General features: G+C 42.8%; 1 protein-coding gene across 1 annotated transcript in view; it reads right to left on the bottom strand.

Annotated features, from left to right (window-relative positions):
* LOC120944060 (sodium channel protein type 2 subunit alpha-like) overlaps positions 1-12,793 on the bottom strand; it is a 216,350-nt gene that overhangs the window by 107,668 nt on the left and 95,889 nt on the right. Inside the window, exon 8 of the mRNA XM_040357834.1 lies at positions 1,150-1,213. Within this exon, the coding sequence (XP_040213768.1) occupies positions 1,150-1,213 (64 nt within the window). The remainder of the gene's footprint in view (positions 1-1,149; positions 1,214-12,793) is intronic.

Here is a 12,793-nt window from a genome sequence, read left to right on the forward strand (position 1 = left end):
GGGCTGGCAGTCTCAGGGTGGGGGACTGTCTGTTAGTGCCAGTTAATCAGGCAGCTTATAGCACAGTCTGGAACGGAAGGAAGGAACTGCATACTGCAGAGGAAAGGGCATGGCTGGCACAGGCAGTGGTGACTGGTGAGATTTTAACCATCTCCTGAATCATCTTCTGTATCATATCCACAGCCTCTAACCATCTCCTGTATCTTGCCCGCACCCTCTAACCATCTCCTGTATCCTGCCTGCAGCCGCTAACCATCTCCTGTATCTTGCCTGCACCCTCTAACCATCTCCTGTATCTTGCCCGCACCCTCTAACCATCTCCTGTATCCTGCCTGCAGCCGGTAACCATCTCCTGTAACCTACCCGCACCCTCTAACCATTTCCTGTATCTTGCCCACACCCTCTAACCATCTCCTGTATCCTGCCCGTTGCCTCTAACCATCTGCTGTATCTTGCCCGCACCCTCTAACCATCTCTTGTATCCTGCCTGCATCCTCCAACCATCACCTACATCCTCTCGGCAGCCTCTTACCATAACCCGTATCATGTCCTTTTTTCAAGTTTCAGTAAAAAATATGTCAGGAAATGTCATGATTTCTGGCGGTAAAAAATTGGTGTCGTTTGTAAATTTTGTTTGTCCCCTCAGTAAGTTTCACTTTGGGGGGTTGGCAACACTGTTTACATTGTTTACACTGTTTACATTCAGTGTAAAGTGTCCCTTGTGCTGCTGCCTGCTGGTTTAAGCCAACCATAGATGGTTCGAATTTCATCCGGTTCAGAAGGAACCATGCATGGGTAGGCTGAACGTACCTAAGTTGATCAATCAATCAACTTTGTTACAACCAGCCTGCCAGTTTTTACATACGATTATTACTTACCACCAAAGACAGCTTCTCTCACCCCCTGCCGGGAGAACACAATAGCTCAGCGGGAGGGATTCCCCTGTCAACACTGTCTGTTGATAGGGTAATCGAGTCTATGGCTGCCCCCATAGACTTTAGAGTTTTTTGATGTAATGACAAGTTTACTTTAAAGGTCTGTATGCGGAAAAAATTATTTTGATACATTTTCAATTGAACAAGCCCAATGATGTTGAAAAATGTCACACTGTACAATTCAATGATAAACTTGACTAATCATTCCTCTTACCCAGCATCTGTGCTGTTGCCACAAAGTACAGGATCCTTCTGACCTTCCATTTTATAAAACAAACCTGTTGGTGGATAAGAAAAAGTTAAATCAAAATACATAATGAACCTAAAAACATCCATGAAACAAAAAATAGGTAAATGTCAGACCTTAAATGTAATTGACTGAGACAAGATACTGGGACTTGCGTACAAAATGTATTTTTCATCTCATTCCCAAGAACACAATTACTGAATATTGTCTGGATGATACCACTGCCCCACAATCTTACATAAAATATATCCTTCTATCCCTATTCCCTAATACATGTTGGAGAGGTTTACAGGCCAGCACTATGACCCACGTTTGAGGCACTTGCCTGCAAATCATCCCTTTTTGGGATAATATACTGCAACTGTATGACAAGCTTGTGGGTGATCGATTCCCCAATGAACCCCAAATTACTATGCCTTCTATGTTGCTGGGTTCCTATGAACCAGTGGACTCCAAACTGCTGCCTATGGGCCAAATGTGGCCCTTTGCTTGCCTTTATCTGGCTCTCGGGGCACTATTCCTCCTACTGACACCAACAAGGGGGCATCATTCCTTCCACCGACACCAACGACAGGGCATTTTCCCTCCCATTACACCAGTGATGGGGCACCATTCTTCCCTCTACTGACTACATGCACTCAATGACGCGGGGACATTTTCTACTTCCACTGACCACTCCGACCCCTTAAAGTCTAAGGCTTTATTCACACTTTATTCACACTTTTGACATCAAAGTTGCATGACAAGTCATTCCCCTGTGTTTTCCAATGATACCCATTCATATATGCACAACTTAAAGTTGCAGCAACTTCAAAATAGTTCATGCACTACTTTGTTCTGACTTTTATGCAACTTCAGGGCCATAGACTTCAATGTTAACCCTCAGTAGTTGTGAAAGTCATGAAAGTCATACCTGAATGTTATACAATCCAACTTGTGTGCAGCAATCCATTATCACTGATCAAGGCCAAAGTCATATTCAAGTTGCATCCAAAGTTGCATCAAAGTTGCCAAAAAGTTCCACATCAAAGTCGGCACAACTTTGGAGTCATACAAGTATGAATGGAGCCAAAGCACCGTTAGAAAGTTTGGAGACCCTTGCCATAAACAAATCAAGAAGAGCTTGATTAGGCACTTAACAGCTGACCGATCTGTGATAGCTAGACACAGGCAACAAACTAAACCTCCATCACTAACTGAATGGGCTTGTGAAATGGGCAGAATGGACTACCTGGTGCGTATGCTAGCCTGGAAGGAGGACAAAACCGGATCCTACAAACTCATATGGACTGTTTGGTCCCATACTCAATACTCTTCAAATTTCATATCAGGCAAGCTTTGAATGCTTGGCTGTGTCCAGGACCTCCATGTTTGTGTGCTTCTTTCTGACAAACCAATACCCCCCATTCTCCCCCCTCCCACACACACATTTTATTTTTCACCCTGCATCCTTTCCTTCTGTATGTATTCTCTTGCCTTTTCTCTTTACAATACCAAATAGATTGTAAGCTCTAACGAGCAGGGCCCTTTGATTCCTCCTGTATTGAATTGTATTGTCAGGCCTTGTACACACGACCGAGTTTCTCGGCAAAAACCAGCAATTGCTGGGAGATATTTTTTTGCCGAAGAAACCGGTCGTGTGTACATTTTCGTTGAGGAAACTGTCAAGAACCTTGACGAGGCAAAAAAAGAGCAAGTTCTCTATTTCCTCGACGGGAGTCTGATTTGGCTCGTCGAGTTTCTGGTCGGGCTGGTTTTCGACAAGAAACTTGAACGTCTGTATGCTAAGAAACCTGCGCTTGCTCAGATTAAAGTATCAGACAGGAGTAAAAGTAGCATTTGTAATAGAGATAACACATTTTTAAAGCTGTAACAGACTGAAAAGTGCAAATCGTCTCTTACCAAACTTTTATTTAACACGCAAACACATGAAATTAGCAAAAGCAGCCCCAAGAGTTTAGCCAGTGGAATCGAACTTCCCCTGCCATTGTATGTGTTGTATGTCACAGCGTTTGAGAACGAGGAGATTTTGTCTTGACTGTGTGTACGCAAAGCAAGCTTGTCCAGTTCCTCGACAAGCCTAACAAGGAACTCGACAAGGAAAACGATGTGTTTCGCCCGTCGAGTTTCTCGGTCGCGTGTACGAGGCCTCACTCTACTGTCTTCCCTGATGTTGTAAAGCGCTGCGCAAACTTGGCACTATATAAATCCTGTATAATAATAATATGCCCTCCTAGTTACCAAGGACGGCGTCTCCTGTCAATAAATACAGATGCTTTTCTGTTTTTGCTCATACTGTATGGGAGTAATTTTCAGAATCTGGTTACTCCTCTCTTACAATTGTACTTGCTATGCTGTTGGGTAACGGAGGGGCCAATATCCTGAGTTATTCAATATGGGCTGTATTGCTGTATTTCCAAACCTCTGTGTTTGTTCTGATGTATTGTATACTCAGATGCATTGTACACAATGTCTGTCTGCTTTTGTCCTGTATTCTTTTAAAATTCAATAAAAAATATTAAACATAAATGTCAGTCCCGTCTGTTCAGGGCTTCTCTTCACCTCCCTGGATTTCTCTTTTTTTGTTAGAAAGCTACAGTTATAGCCCAAATCCACACTTTTTTTATATTAAGATATAGTAGAGAAGGGTTCGAACAGTACAGGAAATTAGTAGGAATTCTCTCCACTTCCTGTCTATGTGATGAGTTTCATAACAGGAAATCCGATGATTGAGGACACATTATATATAGTGGAGAAGGGCTAGAACAACATTTGGTGTGTTTTGTACAGGGTGGTGTGTGGTTAAGAAACAGCCAGGCCAGAAGTTCAAAAACTGCCCAAATCAGCATCTGAAGAAGATCATTGTGACTAAATTGCCCTTGGTGATGATCATTCAGGTTTTACAAAGTCCAGGTTTTTTTTTTTAAGCTCTGAAAAATGTGGACCCTTTTAACCTCTGAAATGTTTTGGCTTTGTGAACTCTATACATGTGTGGCGCTACAACGGAATGGGCCACTGGAAATTTGCCCAGGTTCTTTCCCAGTAGATTGCCTTACAGCCAGGCAGACGATCACAGTCACTCTTTTTTTGTTGTTGTTTTTATTTTTGGAGTAACTGGAATGATAACCTATTTTCTCCTTTCTTATAGCAAACTGTGGAGTTGGTTTTGTAGTGGAATGAGTTAAATTCAGACTTCGTTCTTTAACGCACTAAGAGCAGAGTCCCTTCACATAGAATGATATAGACTGAGCTCTTCAGGACACCAGCCAATGTCCCCTTTAGACAAACACCCAGCTGACTCTCTAGCAAAAGAGGGGTGGCAGCAGCCCAAAAGTCTCTCACAGCAGTCTGTACTCCCAGAATGCCCAGGGACAGTTGGTTACCTCCCTACAACTTCCAAGTGACTCCTTTTCTCCAGTAATACCAGACTAGGGGCTAGATTCATAAAGCCCGCCGTAAGTTTGTGCGGGCGTAGCGTATCTGAGATAGGCTACGCCGCCGTAACTTAGTGAGGCTGGGGCTGGATTCACAAAGAACCTGCGCCCTAAGTTACGGTGGCGTAGTGTAAATCTCTCGGCGTAAGCGCGCCAAATTCAAATTGAGAAGAGGTGGGCGTGTTTTATGTAAATACAATATGACCCCACGTAAATGACGTCTCTAACGCATGCGCCGTCTGTGAACGTATCCCAGTGCGCATGCTCCTAATCACGTCGCAAATAGTCAATGCTTTCGACGTGAACGTAATTTACGCGAAGCCCTATTCGCGAACGACTTAAAATTTTCAAAATTCGAATGAAGTCCATACTCAACATTGGCTATGCCTCATATAGCAGGAGTAACGTTACGCCGGAAAAAGCCTTACGCAAATGATGTTAAAAAATCCGCCAGGTGCACGTACGTTTCTGAATTGGCGTATCCAGCTCATTTGCATATTCTACGCTGAAATCTACGGCAGCGCCACCTAGCGGCCAGTGTAAATATGCAACTAAGATACGACGGCGTAAGAGACTTACGCCAGTCGGATCTTAGCCTAATTTCGGCGTATCTTGCTTTCTGAATACAAAAAAAAGATACGCCGGCGCAGCTTTGAATTTACGCGGCGTATCTATAGATACGCCGGCGTAAATTCTTGCTGAATCTAGCCCATAGTTTTGTGAATGTTGGCTGAAAAAGTTCTGCCGTCTGTATGCAGAACAAGTTCAGGGCCAATGGTCTTCGGACAAAAATCCATGGATTTGTCCGATGGAAGTCCGATCGTATGTATGAGGCTTAAGTCTGCAGGCAGAAAGTAATAATTAAATGCATTCAATAAACATATTTTTATTATATAAGTTGTTTAGAGAAGACTTGTAGTTATAAGGACCTATACAAAAGGTGACCCAGAGAATCATCCGAGAAATGTGGCCTAAGCATAAATTAATCGCTTTTAGATTTTTCGAATGCGTTGTGACATTTTTGAGCATACATTTTAAAGTCCAAGTAATAAAAAGAAGCCTGGGCAAAATCATCCTGTTGTGTGCAGCAGAGATATTCCAAAACGGGTGGTGGCTCAGGGCTGGTTAAATCATGAGCTGGCTTTTCCTGGAAAATCCGATCAAGAGAATTCCTCCTCGTAGTTTTTAATCACCCCAGAAGGCCATCACAAAAATGTCATTGTCTCACAGCTGGATTCCCAAATTCCACAATTTGGCTTTGAATAGCCATAGGGTGTTTCTTTAATCTAATATGACTATGATCTAATAATCTTGTATGGTAATTGAAATCATGAGCTTTCTGAGTTTAGCGCTTTACTGTCTGAAATCCTTTGTGTTTTTCGATCACGGTTTTGTCCGTCTCGCTCTCTCATACTGCGTCTCATCTGTTCTGTGTTTAAGGCTATTCAGGGGCTCTGCCCTCATCAGCCAGGGCCGGTGCATCTGTCCGAGTTAGTTTGTGCTGATTCGTAGCTGTGTCCGTTCTTGGGTTTGGGTAGTCTTTTGTGGGGTCAACTCACTAATATTTATCTCATGCGATACTAGTGTCACCAGACCTATTTGAATAAATTATCACATGCGATAATTTAAGAGGCAATTTATTAGAAAATAAAAAATATTGAGTGTGGGATAAATATCGACAAAGCTTTATTAACCAGTTGAAGACCAGGCATTTTCTGGCACTTTTTGTTTACATGTGAAAATATGTTGGGTTTTTTTGCTAGAAAACCCAAACAGCATATATATATATATATATATATTAGGCTTCATTTCCATTGACGTTTTTACAGCCACTTTTTTTAGTCTTTTTTACAGCTTAAAAACGCCTGTCCATGTTTTTTTTTTTTTGAGCTGGAACTCAAAAGGTTTTTGCGCGTTTTTGAGCGTTTAACGTCTGGCGTTTTTACAGCTCTAAGGCTTCATTTCCATGGATGTTTTTACAGCCACTTTTCTGAGCTTTTTTTGCAGCTTAAAAACAGCTCTCCATGTTAGTCTATGGCCTCATGCCCACCATGACGTTTTTGAGCTGTAGATGGCTGAGCCGTTTTTAAGCTGCAAAACAAAAAAAAAAAAACAGGACCAGTGCATTCTGAAGCTCCAGCATTAGAGCTGTAAAAACGGCAGACGTTAAAAACCGCTCAAAAAACTTGCAAAAACGCTAAAAACCGCTACCGCAGCGTTTTTGAGCTCCGGCTCAAAAAAAATAAAAAAAACATGGACAGGCGTTTTTTAGCTGTAAAAAAGGCTAAAAAAAGTGGCTGTAAAAACGTCCATGGAAATGAAGCCTTAAAGGAGTTCTCTAAGCTAAAACATTTAACCCCCGCTGTGCCCGGGCTGTAAAACTATACAAAATAAACTTTCACTTACCTGCCTACGATCCCCCGTTGTTCCGATATCGCCGTCCCGTTCTCCGGTCCCGGTCTCTTCCACTTCCTGGGGGTCGGTGACTCACAGTGCGCTCAGCCTATCAGCGGCCGCGACGGGACATTGCTGCGGCCGCTGATAGGCTGAGCGCACTGTGAGTCACCGACCCCCAGGAAGTGGAAGAGACCGGGACGGGAGAACGGGACGGCGATATCGGAACAACGGGGGATCGTAGGCAGGTAAGTGAAGGTTTATTTTGTATAGTTTTACAGCCCGGGCACAGCGGGGGTTAAAAGTTTTAGCTCAGAGAACTCCTTTAAAAGCAGAGGCCCTGGAGCAGGGGCCTCAAACTGGTGGCCCTCCAGCTGTTGCAGAACTACAATTCCCATGAGGCATTGCAAGGCTGACAATTACAAGCATGACTCCCACAGGCAGAAGCATGATGGGACTTGTAGTTCCGCAACAGCTGGAGGGCTGCCAGTTTGAGACCCCTGCCCTAGAGAATAAATTAGTGGATTTTTCCATTTTTTATGTTACACGGTTTTTGGGTAAAAAAATACACTTTTTTTTTACATTCTAATAAAAAAAACCACAATACTTAACCCAATTTTTTTACAAAATATAAACTCACGCTGAGTAAATAGATACCAAACATGTCACGCTTTAAAATTGCGCAAACGCCGGCACAACGGTGACAAATGTAAATTTTACTATTCAGACTTTATGCCTTGTACACACTATCGGAATTTCCGATGGAAAAAGTCTGATGGACCGTTTTCATCAGACGAACCGATCGTGTGTGTGCCCCATCAGTTTTTTTCCCCATCGGTGAAAAAACTTAGAACCTGTTTTAAAATTATCTGATGGTTAAAAAAAACGATAGAAAAAAACGATCGTCTGTGGGGAAATCCATCGGTTAAAAATCAACGCATGCTCAGAATCAAGTCGACGCATGCTCAGAAGCATTGAACTTCATTTTTCTCAGCACGTCGTTGTGTTTTACGTCACCGCGTTCTGACACGATCGTTTTTTTAACTGATGGTGTGTAGGCAAGACTGATGAAAGTCAGCTTCATCGGATATCTGATGAAAAAATCCATCAGACTGTTTTGATTGGATGAACCGGTCGTTTGTACAGGGCATAAGGAGTGGCAGATGTAAATAGACTTGTGTCTGTTTACAAATGCCTACCTCCAATCTGATAAAAAAAAATAGAATAGAGTGGGCTGCCACCCACCCGCTCCACTCATTGTGGCCCGCGACCGGTTACCAAGTTGCTTAAGTGGCCCTCGATCTTCAAAAGGTTGGGCACCCCTCTACTTTACATTGTAGCAAAGTGTAATTTCTTCAGTGTTGCCACATGAAAAGATATAATAAAATATTTACAAAAATGTGAGGGGTGTACTCACTTTTGTTAAATACTGTAGGTATGATGATCAGGCATCCACAAACTTTTGACATATATTGTAGCTATGATACTGTCATAATTGTTCTCATGGTCATTTGACTATACAAACCCCATGACTTTAAAAAAATGGGGAGAGAAATTTTTTACACGTGATGAATAATTTTCAAGTAACTCATTAAATTCCTGAATAGTGAGTTTTTTTGCATCTTGAGTGCTGATACATTTTTTATGATATACACTCTCAATCAAAAATGCAGTGGATCATAACCTACTGTATGAACAAACTTCATAAATGTGATTGTATTAATAATGCAAATCTACAGTGCCTCCTTGTGTGCTTTATCACATCAATGTGTTTAAACGGCATTTCATCATGTTCATTGTGCATCTTGATCTTTTTTTAATACAGTATGCTACTGAAAGAGACTTTACAGGTCAGATAAGAAAAAACGCATATGAAATTCAATTCAAACACAAAATGTGTTTCTGTAGATATTCTTCGTTCACATTTACTGTATTGATGTGTCAAATGCAAAATAAAATAGAGCATGCTAAATTTAGCAAAAGAGGACAGCTCAATCTGAATAAATAGCTGGATTCAGAAAGAGCGCCGCATCTTTAAGGCGGCGTAGTGTATCGTATTTACGCTACTCCGCCGTAAGTTAGATAGGCAAGTACTGTATTCACAAAGCACTTGCCTCCTAACTTACGGCGGCGTAGCGTAAATGTGGCCGGCGTAAGCGTGCCTAATTTAAATGAGGATGAGGGGGCGTGTTTTATGTAAATGATTGGTGACCCGACGTGATTGACGTTTCTTTACGAACGGCGCATGCGCCGTCCGTGTACATATCCCAGTGTGCATTGCTCCAAAGTACGCCGCAAGGATGTATTGGTTTCGACGTGACGTCCAGCCCCATTCATGGACGACTTACGCAAACGACGTAAATTTTTCAAATTTCGACGCGGGAACGACGGCCATACTTAACATTGACTATGCCAGCTAGGGGGCAGCTTTATCTTTACGCGGCGTAACTCTTACGGAAACGGCGTATCTTTACTGCGACGGGCGCACGTACATTCGTGAATCGGCGTATCTAGGCATTTACATATTCTACGCCGAACTCAACGGAAGCGCCACCTAGCGGCCAGCCTAAATATTGCACCCTAAGATACGACGGCGCAGGCTGTCGTATCTTAGCTAGGTTTAAGTGTATCTCAGTTTGAGAATACACTTAAACTTACGACGGCGCAGATTCAGAGTTACGTCGGCGTATCTACTGATACACCGGCGTAAATCTTTCTGAATCTAGCTAAAAGTGCTCAAAATCAGAAGGTACGTAGAGCCTCAGAGAAACTGAAAGTACTGTAAATTTTAGTTTGCCTAATTTAGTTCCTAATATGTTTTGAGCAGCATATATTTATTAACTACTTTGCTACAGGTAGCTCCTGCCATAAGCCATAGCTCCCAACTGTCCCTGATTTGGAGGGACTGTCCCTCATTTAAAAGAAAGCCCATCTGTCCCTCCTTACCCATAATGTATGCCTCGTTTGGGCTGATCTAGATAGTTGTATATAAAATGCACTAATGCCGCGTACACACGATCGGTCAAACCAATGAGAACGGTCTGATGGACCGTTTTCATCAGACCAAACCGATCGTATGTAGGCCCAACCGGTTATTTATCCATCGGTTAAAAAAATTCAATCTTGTTTTAAATTTAACCGATGGATACCTAACCAATAGAAAAAAAACGATTGTTTGTAGGCACGTCCATCGGTTAAAAATCCACGCATGCTCAGACTAAATTAGGGGACGGGAGCGCTCATTCTGGTAAAACTAGCGTTCGTTATGGAGATAGCACATTCATCACGCTGTAACAGACAGAAAAGCGCGAATCGGCTTTAACCAAACTTTTACTAACACGCGGTAACACGGAATCAGCAAAAGCAGCCCCAAGGGTGGCGCCATTGGATTTGAACTTCCCCTTTATAGTGCTGCCGTACATGGTTTACGTGACCGCGTTCTGACACGATCGTTTTTTTAACCGATGGTGTGTAGGCACGACTGACCATCAGTCAGCTTCATCGGTTAACCGATGGAAAAATCCATCAGACCGTTTTAATCGGATGGACCGATTGTGTGTACGCGGCATAAGTGTTTTACAGTACTAAACCTTTCATCCAATTTCTAAATTGCTGCCTTTGTAAATTTTAAAGCCAATATAATGGAATAGTAATGGTTAAAAAAAAAAAAGCATTTGTGTGTTTAACCAATATTATTTTGTATAATTTTCCTTTAAGGGGGTGTGGCAGGGTGTGTGTCCTATGCCTACATACTTTTGGTGTCCCTCATTCCCATCTCAGAAAGTTGGGTGCTATGCATAAGCCAAAGTAATGCCGCGTACACATGATCATTTTTCGGCATGTAAAAAACAACGTTTTTAAAAAATGTCATTTAAAATGATCGTGTGTGGGCTTCACATCATTTTTCGGGTTATGAAAAACGACCAAAAAAAAAAATTCGAACATGCTGCATTTTTTAACGACGTTTTAAAAAATGCAGTTTTTCGGGTTGTAAAAAATTATCGTGTGTGGGCTTAAACGACGTGAAAAACCCGCGCATGTTCAGAAGCAAGTCATGAGACGGGAGCGCTCGTTCTGGTAAAACTACTGTTCATAATGGAGTATAAGCACATTCATCATGCTGTAACAGACTGAAAAGCACGAATCGTCTTTTACTAACACAAAATCAGCTAAAGCAGCCCAAAGGGTGGCGCCATCCGAATGGAACTTCCCCTTTATAGTGCCTTCGTACGTGTTGTACGTCACGGCGCTTTGCTAGAGCATTTTTTTTTAACGATCGTGTGTGGGCAACGTCGTTTTAATGATGAAGTTGGAAAAAAAAATTTTTTTTCTAGAGGCTGAAAAATGTTGGTTTTTACAAGCTCGAAAAATGATCGTGTGTACGCAGCATTAGACTCTTCCTCTACATGTAGCATGAAATTACATTCTGACTTCTCTTAATGGCTCTCAAACAAAAGAGCACTTCTTGGTATGTGAGTGAGCGTAATCACTGTAGCGGATGGCTGCTACTAGTTACTTTCATCCACCATGTTCACCCTGCTGCCAGACCTCCATACATCACTCTTCAGTAGCCAATGAACAGTCATTTGCGTTTGTTTTGTTTTTGTTTATTTGGGGGATATAAATTGGTTTGGGAAAGGATATGGGATGCCCAAAGAACAGATCACTTTTTCAATCGTTATTAAAGAATTGTTAAATCAGTTGCGCTTGGAACAAATGATGGAAATTTACAGTCTCAACTTTACTCCTCCTCTGCATAAACTCCAGCAGACTGTTACCTCCCAGGACTCTTCTCTTCCTGTACAAACTTCACTGTACAATGTTAATCTTTCCACCCCATCATCTTTACACTATACCAGGGGTCACTCTAAGTAATCCCTGATGGTTGCTGAACCTTGATAAATTCTGATAGGCAAGGGGTCTGCAGTATCCCTTCTTGATGGCCTAGATGTTTAGCAGTATTAGATAGTTGGTGAACTACTGATCCCAGCCAGTCCTTCTTGCAAACCCTGTGGCCTCAGGCGACAGAAATTTGACACAAAACCCCACAGTCTTTCCTCTGGCCTTGCACCCAGCTCCCCTGGCATGCCTCCTCCAGATATCCACTGTGCCTTACTCACCAAATTTTTCCTACCCTGGGTCCTTGATGAAGAATTTACCCGGACATGCGTACCGACTGCTTCTCCAGCTCCTCTGTTCCAGGACGCCATGTAAGGAGAGGCTCCTTCTCAGCTCCCGAGCTCCTCTGCCGACGAGGCGCACACCCCCACAGATGGGGATGGGGCTCCTGCTGCAGTCTAACACTCCATTCCTCACTTCACCCAGCCGACAACTCCCTTCCAGTGGGCTGGACCGGAGTTTATGTAGGAGGCCTGCCCCCTGCCAATTCCAAATGGGGATTGGTCAGGGCTCCTCACATGAACTCCCTGTCACTCAAGTCCCCAGCCTTACCCCTCTTCCAGAATATTCTTCCTGGAAGCAGGGGAGGCGCCCAAGAAATAAAGGACAAAAAATAAAACAAGAAGAAAAGCGCCTCTGAGTATTCTGTATTTAATATTGTAATAAAAAGTATCCAGCACTTACATCATACAAAGCAATGGTGAAGTCAGGGAGGCTGGTGTAGGACTTTGCTGACGACCAGTTGAGCATCTGAACCAGATAGATGCAGCCGATCGGAGTCGGGGGAAGCCGACTGAACTAAAGAACAGGTGCTCACACCCACTGCTACACTAACCATTCCCTGCCCCCCAGATCAAATCAAGCAGGCCCAGCATGCAGCATAG

This window comes from Rana temporaria, chromosome 6 (assembly GCF_905171775.1).
Source record: "Rana temporaria chromosome 6, aRanTem1.1, whole genome shotgun sequence".
In the NCBI taxonomy this organism is placed as follows: Eukaryota; Metazoa; Chordata; class Amphibia; order Anura; family Ranidae; genus Rana; species Rana temporaria.